Source organism: Trachymyrmex septentrionalis, unplaced genomic scaffold (genome assembly GCF_001594115.1).
Source record: "Trachymyrmex septentrionalis isolate Tsep2-gDNA-1 unplaced genomic scaffold, Tsep1.0 scaffold40, whole genome shotgun sequence".
Lineage (NCBI taxonomy): Eukaryota > Metazoa > Arthropoda > Insecta > Hymenoptera > Formicidae > Trachymyrmex > Trachymyrmex septentrionalis.
This window is the reverse complement of record NW_017305569.1, coordinates 3,349,539-3,369,771: the sequence shown is the minus strand read 5'-3', so window position 1 is coordinate 3,369,771 and position 20,233 is coordinate 3,349,539. Positions and strand designations below refer to the sequence as shown.

Below are 20,233 nucleotides of genomic sequence, written 5' to 3'. Positions count from 1 at the left end.
CTCAATCTGCGTTGTTTGACTCTTCTCTCTCTCTCTCTCTCTCTCTCTCTCTCTCTCTTTTTCTGTTTTGAAAAAATCGAAAAGTGACAATAGAAATCTGTGAATTTAATAATCTCTCGCGTGGAGAGAATTTTCTAAATAACTCGATAGGTCAATTCTCGATTCCTGTTGCAAATATAAATGGCCCGTTCTATTTTTTACGGTCAAACCCTACCATAGCAATTAAACGATTATTTTGTAGTTCACGATATTTTTCCCGCTAGTGCAATTCCATGTTAAAAATTGGTCAAAGTCTAATTCTAAATATAGGACATATTCGTCTCGTTCAAAAAACGGTATACGCTGCGCGTGACGCAACAGACGTTAGCTTCGGCCGCGTCTCATCTGTCGTCTATCATGTAACATAAAGAGATTTATCAAGATTAGCTTGATGTTGCACACACGTTTCTCGTGAGGTATTCATGGTATACTGCTGCATCGAACGGACATAGTTATATACTACAACCGCTCACAATATTCTTTTCTAAGAGAAACAGTGAACTTTCGCAGTCGAGAGAGAATAGTTTTATTCTTTTAAAAAATAATTGATAAGTTCTTGACATTTAAAGATAGCAACGACGAAAATACTCGATTTTGATGAAGTATTAAAAAATTTAACTGAATTCAGATCTGAAAACAATTTTATTAGGTCATAAAAATAATTTTGTTGGAAACTGATTACTAGAATATGAAAATCTTATGTAATATTGCTCATCATGCTCAAGATTTCTACATAATTATTATGATGGTTCAACGAAATTATTTTCGAGCTAAATACTTTTAATACTTTAGCAAAATCGTTAATTACTGCATTTAACTTGTTATAATATAAGTTAAATGCAGTAATTTACGTCAAAAGATTTTAATATAACTATCACGTAAATATATCGGCTAACAGGGTATAAAGAAAAAACCGACCATAACTGGCGCCACAGGGGTTATAGTCGATTACAGTTCACGATGCGCGAAGAATATGGGAGGTGGAGGAACACATATATCAGTGGCGTGAAACAATTTCGATATTTGTGGTATGCAATGGCGGTGCGGTTTATAGATGCAATTTGGAGTGCCATTGTATGCACCGCAGCTTTGTATTTCCGCCTCTTTCGCTGTGTCTCTGTCTGCGTAGTCTATGTACATTCCAGCCATACATGATATATTATAAACCAGAAAGTATAAAATATTCTTAAATTATGTTATGTCTATTATTGTAAATTTATTTTAAATAATTTTTATATCATATATTGATTTTATACATATTGATAAGTTGTCAATAAAATATACGTTTTATACGAACATTAACTTAATATACCTTTTAATTTGATAATACCTTTAATTTATTTATCGATAATATGTTAATTGTTTTTATCCTATAATCTTAGGAAATAAATATTCTACATACGTTTTCTCTTAGATTTTTCAGTTATTTTTGTTTGTTTGAAAAATTAATTTTAGGATCTGGATCTGTGGAGACACGGTAGAGAGTGTCTCGGCGCGAGACACTGTCGTGCTCCTTTACGGCGCGTTCACACCTTGAAAAGCAGAAAGTAAAAATTCAACCAATCTATATGAATGATACATGTCATTAGAATTAAGTAAATAATAAAGATAGTATTATTTGGGTTTTACTCTTTAATTTAATAAAGTTTAATATGATTAGTTAATACGTTGTTGCATTTGGGTTTTAATTTTTCATCTAGTATATTAGTTTTTTCGAAGAGTAATTTTTGACAAAAAATTGAAGCTGTCATTACTTGGGTTGGAATAAGAAGACCTTCACTAAAAATATTTTTAAAGAAAAAAACTATTATTATTTCGGTTGGACACACTTAGGTTTTATTCGATCGAGAAGCATATATATTCTTAACACCTTTTATATCTTTTTTAAAAAAGGTAAGTTTGTCGGAATGCTTACTTATGGATCCATAAGTAATAACCAATCGCTCGGTGAGCAGGCTGCATTTCGAAATTCATTTAAAAAAAAGTGTTGCAATCTTTTAGGCTCTGACTGTACTTATTTGGTCTATATTTTTAGATCTAATGGAAATTGCCAATCAGATGCAACAGCTTACTGATCGTTCAGTGAGTAGTCGTATTTCTGGATGCACCCAATAACTTATACGAGAAATCAAATAATAGTCGAATTCTAAATTGTCTACACATGCGTGCGATTATAATTCAGGATTAGCGACGTTAGCATATAAGGTTACCATATCACAGGTCTTAGGTTCGAATTCCGCCGAAACTCTGTGTGTTTTCAGAAATATGTATATACTTATAATTTTACTGCCATGAAAATTAGCATTTGCTTAATATTCATAGAACAATCGAAATTTTTAGTATTTTAAATATTCATTCGATCAATCTGATAAATATATGACATTTTTTCATAACTTGGCATTTTAATAAATCAAATTTTTTTAAATTAAAAATTGAATTTGTGTTATTGTCATCTTTTCTTCTTTGATAATAGTTTTTACATTTAACGAATCTGTACATGAATGGTTTACTAACGTTGATTGTAGCAATATTGTCTATTCACACAGCGTTATCATGGAAATAAAATCTTTCACAGCTTTTACGATTGGTTTTTGGTCAAGCAATTTCGATCACTCTGACGAGATGAGTCTAGATGAATCAGAAACAATAAATCTATCTCTCATCGAGCGTTCTGCGCAAATTCTCTGTCACCGAATACGCACAGCGTAATGTTATCATGCGTTGTGTTTGCACGATCCTGATGAAATTGAATTTTGAAACGAATTCCGGTATCAAATCACAATTATGCTTATTCATAAATCTTAATTTACGTGTTTTCATGTTTCTACATTACGCAAAATGAACCACAAACCTACATTTGACATATGTACATTGTGTATTTTGTCTCTTAAAGCTCAAATAAATCTGTAATTTTTGAAACAGATTTTAGAAAATAAAATTCTACTTATAATTTTATATACTGTTTATTTTTATGTATATAATTTTACATGTGTTTTATATTTTTAATCATCTTTTACATATTTTACATATTTTATTATTATTATAAATGGAAATTAGATGAGAATAAATCGACGAGAATAAATCAAATAAGAGAAAGAATTTTATTTGTGGTTGAAGCAAATCTTCTTGCTTAATAATAATATTCATATATATTCTTCGTAGTCTTTTATAATGTTTTTATTAGTATTATTATTAAATTAACGATTATAATTTGAGATGTTATTTCTAATTTCAGTTTATAATTGCATTTCTAGCCCAACAATTCAAATTGTGCGTAATTTATTATAGAACTGAAAAAATGCATTGCAAATTTGCGTATTTGAAAATAGGATTCTTTTTCTTATTTTATTTTATATGTATCTTATATCTTTTTCTTAAATATTTTTCATGTTACATAAAATTAGAAATAAGTTTTCTTAGATTCTGAAATAAATTATAGATATTTGATATAAGATAAAACTTATTATTATTAATTATTTTCCAAGCAAATTATTATTGTATTACGAAGTAATAAATCTATCTTTGCATGTAATATTTATCTTATAATAAATTTCTTTTTTATTTTAAGTAAATGCTACTAAATTAAATTCAATACAAAATAATCTTCCTTTATTCGAACATATTTCAACTTTACCATATATAATATGTACTCTTGTTCTTCTAAAGCAATTTAAACTGCTGCGAGAGATTCTGTCAGTCTGAAGTATCCAATGGCCTCAAAGTGATCCTATGTTTTGTACGAATATCTTTTGATAACGAAATGCCATCCCCGTAAATTGAAATTCCCACCAAATAGATGAAGTAACGTGACGTATCGCATATTCTTCAATAAAGAGGCATAGAAATAGCGAGTCGTTGCGTTTCATCGGAAATCAACCATCGCTGAATTCGATTGATTCCTGTATATTCGTTTGAACAATACGCAAATGCAATATAATAGACGAGATTGAAGGTTGAGAATTTTTATATCAAAATGAATCGCCTTGAAGTTTCAAATGCCTCTTATCCATTCAGAGAGTATCGTGCAATAATTTTTGAGAACTTATATTTGCTAGCATCAAGCTTCCGATTTTCATATCGATAAATCGATAGAATATGTCGGTATATCATATTGTACCATAAATACAACTGTCTGAATATTCAGTAATCTTTTCAGAATATTGCTTATGGAATCTTGCAACGATTCCTTCGAGAAATGCAGTTGTAGCGTAGAAACGTGGAAGAAGAGAAAGCTGTCACTAATCAGACAGAAAACATCTTTACGATTTTCTTACAATTAATTAATTAAAAATTTAATCATGTTCATATGTGTAGCATAAGAATAATTAAATTACGTTATATAAATTGCATCTAATAATTATAATTAATTTAATTATTAGATGAGATGAGTATTTTCATTTATCTTCGAATATTAAATATACCTATAACATGCTTTTAATATTACCATTTATATTATCTTGTCTACTGTGACCGCAAAACAGGAAATCATTAACAATGTAAATTTATGGCTGAATTTATATGATATTTTGATTCACATGATTGACTCATTAAATTTTGTATCGATGAAAACATTGGTTCTCTGACTGTGCAACCGCTACCTCGTTATTAAATTTTTTACAAATATATATATATATGTTACAACGACACTTTTACCACTATTCTATTATTCACCGTCAATAATAATTTTTTCCCATTGAAGCTACGAGCGTCAATGCGGAAAAACTCGTTAACTTTTTGATGATTATTGTGTCAACGTTATTTATTTACAATCTACATGTAACTTCGATAAATCATATTCAAGCAATCTCTTCTATGATAAATTATTTTATCGAAAAATTATATCAGTTTTGTTATTATTAAAATAATTGGCATATACAAAAATACATATGTGTAATATGTATAATTATGTATAAAAAATTATGTAAATTTATACATTGAGAAAATGGCTAATTTTATTATATTAATTATTTACTGTATTACTATCTAACGATAATATCGATTATTTACTTATCTCATTCAGAAACAGATATACTTATTTTCAAACAATCAAATAGAACTGCAAAGTGCACTAGGGTGATATAATATAACATAACGTAATGTAATGTAGTAATAAGAAAGTTCTATGTATGTAAACATTGAACTAAGTTAAACACAATGTTGTCATAAGATAATGTTAGACTCGCCAAATCCTGAAGGAAACGCACTGGGTAGTAAGGAGAGGACGTTGGGAATTTGAGAGCGTGTTCTCATCCTGTGGCCGTGTTAGGAAATTGCTTTCCTCTGTGCTACGGTGCATCCAACGTAAATTAGAATACTGCGGTGACGCAGCCATGAGTGTGAGTACGCGCGGGTATTACTGGCGTATTAGTGTGCCGCACGACTTGCGACTGGTTTGATCCAATTTAATGTTCTGCTTGCTCTTCTTGGGTTTCAGATCTGGACACGATGCTGTACGGATACACGAATAGCATATACGTGCTGGACCACACGCCTGAATCCTTGCCGGTGAGTACAATTCGGCACGTAATGGAGCACTTAGGTACAGCTGTTATTGCGATCCTTCTCATGATCCAGAGTTGCTTTCCATTACATTATCGCTAACATATTCTTAAAAGAAGGGAAGGAGTTGTGAAATATTTTGTTTTATTGAAATAACTAACAAAATATTTATGTGACGTGATTATTTTTCAAGTAGATTATTATACAAGTTTGTCAGCTATAGAATATTATGAATTATACTACATATAGGCACAGAAGAGAATTCTTCAAATAAACAGAATGAACGTAATAAAACTGTATAATAGATAAAAACATACAAAAAAACTGTCTCGATGAAAATTTTTCTAATAATTTTTATATATTATAATTTTTACGTAAATTTTATAATTTTCAGAATTTATGAATAATTTCATAAGTTATTAGGAAATTGTACTTTTTTATACAAATTGGAATACTTTTCAGAAGTACTGAGAAAGTTTACATCTTTTTTAGAATTTTTCATATAAATATGTAAATTCTGAAATATTTTAAGTTTTCTAAAATATTTTATTTTTTAAATAAAATTTCTTATTTTGATAAAATATTATATATAAAATCTGAAGAAGTTTAACATATTTTTTACTTTTCAAAATTACATAAAGAATTTTGAAATTGTATCTATAAAACTATTTACTTCTTTTAAAACTGAAATATAGTTTTTACGACAATATAGTAAACATTTTTAATCAGTGGCTATAATGTTAACATCTCAGCAGGCTGTGAAGAAGTAATTTTGACGATTGCTTCCAGAGCGTATCTAAAATTGTACAAGATATGATATTTTATAACTTACCATCTCTATTCCGTAACCATTTTATTTCTATTTACAAATACTGTTAAAATATTGTGAAAATAATGAAAGTAATGGAAATATATATTCCAAATATTTAAAATTGTTAGAATACTTAAAATACTTGAAATACTTGGAATATAATTTACATAAATAGTGATATCACGAAAACATTAGTAACACTATCACGAATATGTACTGTATGTATGAATTAATAACTTTCTTAGTTCATTACAAAGTGATTATTGTGGCTTAACTTACGCGCATATATTTGAAAAGAATTAATTCGGCAAACAAGCCATCAACGCGTGCATTACAATACGTAATCAGATCGTTAACCGCGAACGTTGCTGCAGAATGTATCATTTAGTGTAACTATTATTGTCGTAATTACGTAGAGTTCTATCGTCAAAGTGGTAAACGGACTAAATAACGGCGATAACATAGGAATAATTCAAAATGCGTTGTAAAATATTATCTAATTGTAAAATAGATCATATATACTGTGATAACAACTGATTATTTGAACACAATTAATAATTCGAATATACGTGTAATTCGAGAAAATTCAGTTCTCTATGTACAAAATAAGCAATTATTCGATACCATTATTCCACATCCTAATGGATATGCGATTCTCGATTAGACCCATCAATTATTGTTATAATTGCATAACCAAACTACGCGTTGCTCGATGCATAATAACATATAGATCCCAATCACAATAACCGATTAATTCAATATTCGTAACGTAATATAATTACATCAAACAATCGTGTAACTGTAATTTGCAGAAGTCACGTTAGATCTTACGAATAGTGACAATAGTATTTAATTTACTAAAGTAAATTTTCATTAAATTTAAAAAATACATGTCGACTTCGATACCAATTATAATTTAAAGTAGCGTATAAGTTTTGAATTTCAAAATTTTTATATATATATATATGTAAAATAAAAAATGAACTTTATTATTATTATTCTAAAGCATTTGCTAATAAATGATTTTTATTAAATAATGCTTTTGAATAGTTTTTGCATATATGTACAAGCACACGTAATCTGTGTAGCGTCCATCAGATAGGTTTACAATGTTTGCATGCGCTTGTGTTCGTAGATAATGTTAATCACCATAATGCATATGGAATAGGAACTGTTGCGATAAATAAACGCATAATTAACTGTTACTGTTATTGTTAAATTAGTATTCATTGTCGAACATAAAAGCTATTGCAATTATTTGTGTAACGAATAAATTAATACAACATGAGTAAGATATTCATTTTATCAAATACATATTATTCTACAAATAAAATTATTTGTTCCTAATATAAATTACATGATTTATTATAATAATTTGTATAAGATTCTTGCCAAATATATAACAAAAAAAAGATATATTATAATCCGAAAGGAACATTATATTTTTCAGACATTTTTTTATTTTATTTTGTCATTCCTAATATTTGTTAAAATCAGTTCTGAAATTCCACGAAATCATTTTATTTCTTAAACCGTATAATCATACACACAGAAATATTATTGTATCGTTAATGTTGGATATTTTAACACAGTTTTCTACTTATGTTTCTCTCTAAAAAGATATTACTCTTTCCGCTAAAATATCTGAGTTGTTTTATGTAATAAAGTGAAACATTCTTGTGCTTATTTTATTGCATACGCGTACAATTTCCTCTATTATACCAATTCTAACAATTTTGATATTTATGCGACATTTTGTATCATTCGCAAAACAGTTGTTATCATAATAATTAGAAAATCAGAATGACGCCTATCGTAATCGCATTTACAAACCATGCAAACGCGCATTTGTAAACGTATAAATTAATACAAAGTTGATCGGTGCAGTGATGCCACCGATATGTTATTATTCGGATAATCTATTAGTAATAATATGATTTAACAATCATGAAATCACAATACATTTGGGAATGCCCCGCAGATGTTACAAAGTACTAAATGTGCCTCATGATATGGTAATTAATGCGAAAAGCATTTTGTTTCCAATGAAAGTGTACTCGTTTGAACTCACGCACTAGCTTTAGTAATTTCGTTCAGTAATTTGCATTAGCGTGAAATCGCGGCGGGACGCAAATATGTAGCGCTCTCAAGCGATTTCCTACAATTATTTGAACATCGTGTATACGACAACGACAAAAAAAAAAGAGAGAAAAAGGAACGCTTTGCAATTTACGATGATACGTATCGAAGCGGTTTGATGATACTTATCAAAACGTGGAAAAACGCATTAATTAAGCTAATGTCGCTTGTGTCAATTAAAACCTTTTCTACGCACCGTTGCGCGCGTTGTTTTTATGCGTTTTACGAAAATATATCAAAATATCTCTATTTCAGTCGTTGTTATAAATCTACATTCCCATTAGATTATGTTTTATCGAATACTTTATATAAATTTACAATGTTGTAGACTTTATTTTTTTAGTTGAAATATATATGATATATGTTAGCTATTCTATTTTATTTTATCTATTTAATTTAATTTATATAGCCATTCCATTCAACAGTAGAAACCGGTAAAAATAGTAGTTATCGGTAAAAATTTCATGTATTTTTTGAACAGTCGTATTTTGAACAGTTATATTAATTCTATTTAGTAACTGAGAAGTAAAACTTAGGATCCCAATCAAGATGTACGCTTTGCCTTCAGTACTACGCATAAAAGATGCTCAAAACCTGAGCCATTTACTAGACAAAAATAAGATAATACATAGACGCAGTACTTTAATTAATAATAATCTATTAATTTAAACAATAACTAGACAAGTATAAGTATGGAAGTTGCATATATTTTCAGAAAACTGTTTCAGCCACCTCTTATCAAGTTTTTATCCATTTCCTACGTAATATTGTTATAATGAGAATACAATAAAACTAAACAATAACTGAATAAATATTAAAAAAAAACTGTATACATTTCTATCAGGACTAGTTAAATGACATTGAAAAAAAGTTTGTAAATTTTGTAAATCTATGTAATTTTTTTTTAATAGTTCCAAGTATTCTAAGTAAACTTTCTTTACTGCAAATAAATATTTATTAAATGTAAACATTAAATATTACTTGTTATATTATTGTATTCAAGAAAAAAATTAAAGTTAGAACATTTTTTTTTTAGTGAATATATTCCAATTAATTATATTATTATAATTACAGATTTTTTACTAGAATTCTTTTGCTTAAGTTATTATTAACAATTCAGTAGACCATCACGGATAATACCTTTCCCATTCGTACGTGACAATTATCGCTTCCGTAGAACACAAAGAAGCGGGATTACCATCGCCGCTAGCGAAACGCGTGCTCGGTCTAAGGGAGCTTAATAAAAATCCCAGTTTCAATAAAAGTAGATTTTGCCATGGGCGTACTCTATTAATCTGACCGCATAAGCGCATAATATCGCCTCGTCGGTATTAATCCTGGGCTAAACATCCCTGGCGAACAATGTTCTCCTATTACCCGCCCATCGGTACGATGAAACCGACATAATTATCCTGTTACGCAAATCGTCCTTCTCGTGTACGCGCTTGTGTGACCTTCTCCTCCTCCTGTTTTCACCCCTTTATCGAAAGTTTCCTATAGAGCTCCTGTCGGTATTAATTAACTTAATTAGATGGGTTCTCTTCATTAGCAGCTGCTCTCAATGGTTCCTGTTGACAAGGGGGTTACTAGGGGAATTAACAACATGGGCGAACTACCTTCTCTGGACGAGCAAAATGTAGTTGAATATTATCGTTGATATTCTGTGGCAGAGTGATAAACGATAATTCCAAAGGAAGAATCGGAAAAGCCTGCGAGCTGTATATGTTTATATGATGATACACATTTGCTGTTTAATGACGCAGATTTGCACCGGAAATATTTAATACTTGCACACGAGGGGATTAAATCGTAAAATAATGCGGCATTAAACACGTTCCATAAATCCAGAAATTTTACGAACGCTAACGAATGATAACTTTATGCGATATAAAATGTTAATATAACGGTACCAATTCGACAGTTGGAAAATTGATGCACATTAACGGGCACAAGAGGAAACATAAAGCTATTTTTGTTAATATGGGATTGTTGATATCATTCCATTATTACAATTTTCATATTTTCAATTTAACGCTGATCAATACACAAACGAAAATTTATTCTCTGTTATATTGATTTGTAAATTAAAAAATATTTTTTCATTAAAGCAAATGTATTTGTTGAATGATGACGCAACGACAACAGTTACAATATGAGTTAATATTTATATATATATATAATTGCTATAAAATTAATTCTGACCGATAAGCCACAAAGCTGATTTTGCTTTACTTTGTATCTTTCCTAGCTTTTTTCTTTTGGTAGAATTAATTCCTGAGTTGATAAGTACAAGAAATTAAAATGATTTGTTAACTTACTCGGTGTATTTAAATCGGATTGCTCACTTATAATCTACTTATTACTAACAATCTTTGATTTACCCAATTTTCTAACGGCTAATCGATAAATTACGCTTACCTCTAATCAATATTCAAAGCTAATTTAAAGCATGCTAAAATTCAATTTTCATGGATAGCTAAATTCTCGATTTTATTATAATGATGCGCGCGCGCGCGCGCGCGCGCGTGTGTGTGTGTGTGTGTGTGTGTAAGTATTTCAGCAGATCAGTAATATACATTATCATTAATAAAAACAACAAGTAATGTAAAAATAACAAGACCTTATTAACAAGAGAATTGGAGCAGGAAAGATTAAAAATATCTTTAAAAAATGTATGTTTTTTTGCTGTGCAATATCTATTTTTTAATTTCTATAATTATTTCATTAATTGTGAAGAGATGTTCAAATGGGATATTTCTGAACTCTATTTTGCGAAAATTGGAATAGAAGAAATCAAAGGTATTTTAAAAAGATGATAAATTGTATTTACTATGCAACATGTTACTTTTGTAATTTATATAATTATCTCAATAATTTGCGGATTCGTCCAAATAGATAGAGATATTTTTTCACTCGATCTTTGTGAGAAGAAATATAATGGATAATATATCTTACAAAGGAAGCTATATCTTGCAGTACATTTTTCAACCTCAGGTAAAAATTATTTCTTTCCCCATTGCATAAACTCTCTCCGCAAAATCCTGTTCCTCGCGGCAAAAAGTCTTCGTCAGTCGTTCTATCCAAGTCCGCCCTTTCGACCTGGTTATCTATCAGCGTTGAAGGATTCGAGAAAAGTTCACGAGCAGCAGAAAATACTAAGACCGAAGGGATATGCGTCCCGAGGGATCGACCTGGAATACTGTCTTCCCCTGTACACTAGATACATTGAATCAGCTTGGCGCTTGTTATCGTTCACCATTTGATCTCTTTACCATTTTCCATCGACCTCTTTTGTTCGTCAACCATCTTGAAGATGACGTTCTTTTCAGATATCGCTTGAATATGATAAAGATCGTGCTAGAAAAGAAAAATGGCTATAGCCAAAGAAAAAGTTTTTGTTTCCCGAGATATAATCATTCAACACGGAGACTCAGGCAGAATTGATCGGTCACAATAAAGGGTTAAGAGCATTGCTTTCATCTGTCTTCCATACCGAATAACATTGGAAATGGGAAAAGATAGAAACTTTGAATCGTAAAAGGATGATTGTGTAGCAACTTTTTAAATCTGCTTATAAAAATTTGTTACAATTCTCAGCTTTTCTTCAATCAGCAAGTTTTCGCGAATACATTAATATTGAAATATTTGCTGCGCGAATTAATGATATTTCTATGAAAATTGTGATTATAAATTTGTGTAATATGCAACCTTGTATATAATATTTTGCATAATGTTGGAAAATAATGATAAATCTTTTGCATAGGGGCAGAATTAAACTTGGATTAAACTGAGGAGAAAAGTCCTACCATTTTGCAATTTTCGCAATAGTTAACAAGATATTAATTGCTAAAAATTGCCGAAAATTGGTTTTCAATAATTTTTTACTCAAATACTATCAACTTTACAAAATAACTGCAAGAGACAAAAATTGTTTACTTTCGTCTCATAGAACTCTAACAATTTTTTCAGAATTTTTTTAATACCGTATTTTCTCATGTTGGTAAAAATGCAGTACTAAAAAGTTAATAAAAAACTTTTAAAAAATTCGTAGAGTTCTATGAGAAGAAAATAAACAATTTTTATCTTTTGCAGTTTTTCTGTAAAGTTGATAGTATTTGAATAAAAAATTATTGAAGACCAATTTTCGGCAATTTTTAGCAATTAATATCTTGTTAACTATTGTAAAAATTGCAAAATGGTAGAGGACTTTTCTTCACAGGTTAGTCCATTCTGGCTTCATGCGAAAGATTTATCATTATTTTCCAAACACTCTGTATATTATTGTAAAAGATTTATTATTTTATATTATTACGTGATTTTTAATGCATACATTATCAAATAGATATAACGTGTGCTTTCTGCTTTGCTGCATAAGATATTTAACATATAATATCAAATATTTTAAATTAAATTATAATCAATTATGATTCCGTCCAGACGCAGTAAACAACGCTAAATGATAATTGTATGCCTCTATTGAAGTTTCTTGTGACAGTAATGTATCTCGTTAAAGTTGCGCTAATAGCATTTCTCTGAGACTCTACACAACGGAAGGACAAAGATGCGTTTCCTACTGACAAAGGAATCGCTTGAGTGACTTTCTCGAGTATGGTTCACCATGAACCAGCACAATGCAATTTAATCTGAGTTATTATTATTAATCAAAATTGAATGCCAGCTCACAGTCTATAATATTAAATTAAATTTATACAATTTACAGAGAGCGATATATATTTTAATCATATTATAATAATATATTTAATTTTTTAAAATCTGTAATATTAATTTCTGCACATATAATATTTAATATAAATTTACAGATACAGCAATATATATAAATTCTGTTAAAATGATTTTTCGTACTCTTTCAATGATATAACTTTTGTAATTAACATTGAGTTGTCAGTTAATTCAATTAAATAATTTATACTTAACCGCGTAAGATTACTTAATTAGCTCATATCGACAATAAAATTACTTCAAGAATTTATTATGTTCGCTTCTTTAGTAGGGGTTCTGCGATATTGAATAAAATAATTTAACGAATTCCAGTTGCATTATGTAGCATCCTGCTGAATTTTACGAGGACTTCCATTTCTCTTCTTAAACCCTTCGTAAGTTGAGATACATTAAGCGAAGAGCTTAAGCTGCTTCGACTGTGCTGGTAGACGAAACTCGTTGCATTCGCCAAAAGTATATCTTACATTTTCGGCAGAAGTTCACAATGTGTAACAACTTGCAAGCGGCGATCTGCGCATTGAAAATGCTTTTAAAACCGCGCTGCTTCGTCTCGGTTTCGTTGATGGTAACTAGTTTGAATGAGATTTTCAGCAAACTCGATGAAAAGTCTTTCCGAACGAAAATACGAGTAAGCAAGTATTGAGCATAGCTAGATAATGGTTAAAAGCGCAGAAGGCGTAATTATGGTTTTTCCGACGCACGGATGGAATGGTACTTGCGCAAGAATTGCGAAGTTTCGCAAAAGTGGAAAATTGTTCACGTCTAAAATGGGAATTGACATATCTTTGTTTGAAATTCTTCAACTTTTCAAGTTGAATTCAATTATTCGTGCTCCCAATTATTTCCTTCCAGTGAAACGATTCGGGCACCTACAATAAAGAAGCACGTTTATTTTGTGAATATGTTCGTTTTAGCAGCAATTTTTAATGATCCGCTTGTAATTAAGAAAATCGCTCTTTAAATCATCATCATATGAGTCTACGTTTAGACTTTCAGTATACATCTCTTTATTTTACGCATGAAAAGTTTTCCCTTGGAAAACATCGCACGTAGTACCATATTCATGATGTGTCTGCAATTTATTTCTAACTATAAGGAATGAGACAGATTGTGTACGACTACATTTTTTCTTCAAATACATAAGTTTGATTGTTACGAGAACAGTTTGAAATAAAAGATGCAAGCGAATTTTCGGCGCACAGAGCCGTGCAATTTTAATAATAACGTTTATATTAAAGTTTCAAAGTATATCTCAAACTTAAAAAAAAAACTAATAAGCGTGGTGAAGAAATGCATTAAAATTTGTTGTCAAACATTCACATTAAGATTAATATTATAAATTATATCAACTTTGACTTGATAATAAAGTTAAAAAACATTTGAAATTAATACAAGCTTATAAGTTTAAAAACATTTTTTGATTTTTTATTATATGATTATTATAACATTAGTTATACTTATTGTAACAAACTTAAATAAATTAAAATAAGTAATATACTAAATTTTTAATTTGTATTGAAAGTATATATAACATTAATAACTTAAGAAAAATAAAACATTAAAATTTTTTATTACATAACAGTTACTTTTGTTGATTTTCTCGATCTCTAGGCCAATTATTTATATCATCATGATGGGAGCTTGTATTTGCATTTTCATCGGCTGTAGATTGTTGTGTCATTCTGTTCACGTTATTATCTTCAAGTTGATTACGATATCTTAGACCGTGATTTCTTTGCATGTGATGTATTAAGGCATCTGTTCCGTAAAATATGTCCTTTTGATCATTGCAACATTTACACCGTGCCCTTAATTTTTCCTCATAAATTTCGAAATTTTGCGATAGCGACTTATTTGCAATTTCTTCGTGTATAACAGCTTTTATTTCTTGAATGTGCAATGTTTGTAGATGCCCTTTTAGACGTGGTATATATGCTTCACGACGAATACATTTACAAAATTTACATTTTGCTTTGTATATGTTTACTTTGTCAAAATATTTCCATAACAAGTGATTGTCGTTTTCCCATTTTAAGCGATCTTCTTCAGTCCATTTTCCGTGTATATGGTATAAATGTCTCTTTATTTTTGTTATGCCTTGACTAATTTTATAATTTTTATAAGTTTGACTGCAATTATTTATATTGCGCTAGACAGTAAGTTGTCTAATATAAGAACATGTTTTCACACCTAACTATTTGATATTGCCATTACATCCACACAGTAGCGATGTGTCATTAAATACGAAATATCGATTACATTAAGAAAAATATTCAGGGAAACTATTTAGAAAAGGTTAAAGTGAAACATGTTTGTCTTTATTAAAATATAAATATTTATTTACCACACACGTGGTATTTGTTTCTATTTATCTAACTATTAAGTCATACAATTTCGTTTATATTTATTCGATTCAAAAATAATCAAAGATGCATCGAGATGACTACTATTAAAATATAAAATAAAAATTGAGACATTTATACAATCTTTTCTAATAACGTAATTTTAATAACTTCTGTTTTTAAGAAGATATCATTACGATTTTAGCCTTATACATTTTTATTGTAGAAAGTAAATGAAAAATAATATTCATGGACAGATTGAACGGTTAACGTAACAACTTTAATAACATCTTTTCCATCTCTGAGATACGGGACGTTTTTTATGATTAATAATATTCCTAGTGCCTATGCTGTGTTGTGAGAAAAGTCTTTTGCCTAAGAGTGTGTTCCGAATAAGAGAGGTTATTCCAAAACGAATAGAATCCTAGAAAAGAAAATCCGCGTTGAAAGTGTTATTTTGTTAGGTACACAGTATTCTATGATTCTATAACAAGCAGTATTTTTAATAAGTTTTGTTGTGCATTGTAATTTATGTAATACAAAATCGTATTATATTAATATTTTTTACAATTAAACGCATTTTAAACGCATTTTTTAAGAGATTTGATTGAGATTTTAAATTATTATTGAAATTACTTAAAGTTCATAAAATAAGTAACAAAAAACTTATATGTGATATAACTTTGATATATGCATAATGTCTTTTTTATATGCGTAAATTTATATAATAAAAAATATAATTCTATTATAATTTATTATTAATGTTGTATTATTAATGTTGTATGTCATGAGATTGATGTATTGAACATATAATGCGCAATATAATACTGCAACTGTAACGTCTAATTATTAATAAAATATATGACCATAGGACATGGACATGCTGCAGCTGTTCGCATCTCCGGCAGGTCGAGCGTTACTCACGAGCGACAATCGGCCGAGGGGATCAACGTCAACCTCCTCCTTGTCTCGAGAATCATCGTCAAGGTTGAAGAGTAGCAGGAGACCATCGGGCACCGGCACAGTCAGTGCACCCACGTCACCACCAAGACGGAGGAAGTCGAGCGCCGAACTTTACAAGGAAGCTGTCGAGATCCTTGGCCTCACTTGCTCACTGACCGATAGTTGCCGGTGCATCGATTGCCAGGTAATCATTTATTATTAATGCTCAATATGACAACATATACATTATGCTCTACTATAATTTTTTTACAATCTTTTATGATGTAACGGCATCATAATATACGGTATATCAAACTTGATATATTGATTATTCAAAACATTACTTTAAATAAAATTTGTTAATAAATTTTTAATTTGCAATTTATACCTTAAAAGCTCTGATTCAATTAAAGATTATTTGAATAAATAAATATACGAAGATCAATCGATATAATCTCATAATTTTTATATTTAACAAATATTACGTAGCAAGTTTTCTAACGATAGTTATTTTACTTTTAAAAGATTTTTTTACAAGATCTTATATAGTTTGTCGCATTTACTTGTAAGTATGCTAGCCATATTGCAAATTGACAATATAGAATTTTATTGGAAATATTAATCGATCAAGAAATATCGGATTTAATTAATATTCACAGTCTATTCTTTTTCCTTGTAAGGCAATTACATCGTGTATGTAGTTGTTGCAAACAAAATAATGTCAACTGCATTCACACAAATAAAGTTGATATTGGCTAGTTTGTGTACTAATTGGACAATTTTATTACGGATTACTCGTCGCGGAACGAACCTTTTTTACTGCTCCGTTTTGGCTTGCCCTTCTAGGTTCGTTAGTTACGGAAAATTCTGATTTAATTCCGTCAGATTGTAAGACTGTTAATGTAAAAGCTATAAACTTTGTCAATTATAAATTTTTTTGTTAACAATATATGTATAAATAAATATTTACTCTAAAAATTAAAAATCATTAATTAATCTTTCCAAATTAATATATACAGGCTAAAATATGTTAATAATACAAATATATCTCGTAAAATATATATTTTATATGTATATGTGTGTAAAGAATTAAATAATTTTATAATAAAAAAGAAAATATATTAATTTATTAATAATACATTATTAATAACACTGATATTTGGACTCTATTTGATTAACTTGAATTAAATTCGAATACTTCACTATCGCACTATTGCAATTTAATGATACTTGCTGTTTTTTCTTGCAGAGCAACTACTTTGATTGCGACGACGATTGCGCTGACGCCGGTACAGAACTGGCTGCAGGCACTCCTATTCTATTGGACCACGCTCTATCGCATCATCTGACTGTGTGTTCCATACAGTAGCAAACGACCGGTAGACGAAGATTTCGAAAAAATCGGCCCCTTGTTAGCCCGCTCTGCCATACATTTCAGAAGATGATGACGTCGACTTGTCAATATCTTCCGAAAATTGCACAACATTTGCGTTAAAAGCAAAAATTAGCGAGACTGAAACCAGCGCGGCAACGATAATACAATAGAGATCGAATACCGGATAACAGGAAAATTGAGTCGTTGTTTTGCATTCCGCGAGTCTCCATCGAGTTCATACAAATATTATACGTATTTTCTCTTGCCAAGTAATTTATCTGACTCTTGTACGATTATTTGCTCAACCGTGTTCATCGAATAAATGCGTCAGGTTTGACACATGATATATGAATTATTATCCAGATATTATCCAAACACGTTTGTCTCATGATAATACAGTATAAATATCGATAAATTTATAATATCGTATGCGAAGTAAGTTTTTGTAAATTATTTATTCTGTATTACAGTAGTGGCGCAACGACTCGCACGTTTGTATTGTTAAAAATTGCGTTCAGAAACGATGATGAAGTACGGCTCAAAAATCGGACGAATTTAAATTATGCCAAAACAGCGCCAAAAAATTTATAATAGGATATCCTAATTAATAATTAGCCTGCGCACCGCATTCGTACCCCGTTCGGTCATCCATCATCGGATAAATGTATCGGTATTATCTAATCGAATCGTCGATAAGCGCGGTGTATATGAAGTCTATATACATACACATATGTTTGTGTGTTTGTATATAGATATATACATATTATATTTACTACATGTTTCATTATTAATATTTACTTAAATCTAGCGAAATGCAATTGTTGAACAGTAAATACGCGCAGCTGAATAAAAGGACAGTCCAGGCGATGGAAATAATTTCGCATGACGTTATGTATAGACTTTACATGTATGTCACGCAGTTGAATATGTGTTCGATTAAGTTTTCTAAAATGAACCCCCCTCCTACTGAGAACTCTACGTTGAGTTGAGGAGACGCGAGTAATAATATGGCGAGTAGGTTTTCTCAACCAAAACGTGCACAGCGCTGAAACGAGTGCCATTACAAAGCAAAATCTAGGCGAATTTTCTATTTGTTATACATATAAATGAGATTTCTGTGAAATAATTAACAAAAAGGTTGAGGAGACCTCTCGCAACGTGTAATTGTAAGCGATGTAAACGATAAACGAAGTTAGGCCTGAATTACATTGCGCACTTCGAACTAGGTGATGCTAGATTAAGGTATGAACAGAAGAAAGCATCGTACTTATATGAAGGATTAAAAAAAAGCTTAGCGATATACTAACCGGGATTTCAAAGAGGGTCAAGTGCCAAATAATTTATTGCTAAGCTTGCCAGATAAATAATTGAATTGTTAAGGAAACTTTCGCGTGTATGTTAATTAAAACGTTGCGTTATATATTCGGATGCTCCAAATAAAATTTTATACCGAGCTGGAACAAAATATTAAACTTTAGATTTAATCTATAGGAATCTGGTATATTCTGCTCGCGAAACTTTTTCTCTGTAAACTAAAATTTTCATTGCCATTTGTTAGAACAACGTTCTTTTAAATCAACGTTATAATTAATTTAAATTCTATAATTTCTATTCTTCTATAATTTAAATACCATTATACAATGTCATAATTGAGCATTCTATATAATATAATTTCCACAGTTATTAAAAAGTGAATATAATTTTAAGATATCCATAAATAAAAGGGATATGTACAAAATCTCTCTCCAGAATACGTTTAATAATCGATGAAGAAACAATCGAAATTATAACTTATCATAATTAATTTATTGAAGCTATTTAATATTTTAAATCCAACAGTCAAATGTTCCATTAGTAAATGCAATTAAATTTAATTATTCCTTATGTATTATTCTCTTTTAGTTTATCTTCATTATTTAAACTTGAAAGTGATATTTTCAGAGAGACTGCAAGTATTATAAATTCTGGGCGAGAGATATAAATCCAGCCTTTTCTCATCCAGAATTATGAACATATGAATTCTCGTGTTTCTCGCGTAAAAGCACGCAAATGTAGAAAATTTGTCGTCAGACGATACGGCATTTTCATTTTCTGTACAATTTTATAATTTTGTAATTTTTCATAATTTTTAAATTGTTCACAGTTTTTAAACTTTTATATTGCAATATTATTACTTTTTACAACGAGTTATTTTATTGATATTATAGATATAATAGACAATTATGACTTGTAATTAGTCCTGACATCTAGTTTCTTCTAACTTGTTGAATAGATTTGCGCTCTTCTTGATCTTGAAACAATCGTCGCTCATCGCGAATAATTTTAAAATTGTGCTAATAGAATCTT

At 29.7% G+C, this 20,233-nt stretch overlaps 1 protein-coding gene across 1 annotated transcript in view; it reads left to right on the top strand.

Moving 5' to 3' along the window:
* LOC108751058 overlaps window positions 1–19,394 on the top strand; it is a 30,904-nt gene extending 11,510 nt beyond the window's left edge. Inside the window, exons 3-5 of the mRNA XM_018490999.1 lie at window positions 5,474–5,544; window positions 16,442–16,717; window positions 17,762–19,394. Of these exons, the coding sequence (XP_018346501.1) occupies window positions 5,474–5,544; window positions 16,442–16,717; window positions 17,762–17,881 (467 nt within the window). The 3' untranslated portion in view covers window positions 17,882–19,394. The remainder of the gene's footprint in view (window positions 1–5,473; window positions 5,545–16,441; window positions 16,718–17,761) is intronic.
* The last annotated feature ends 839 nt before the right edge of the window (window positions 19,395–20,233 follow it).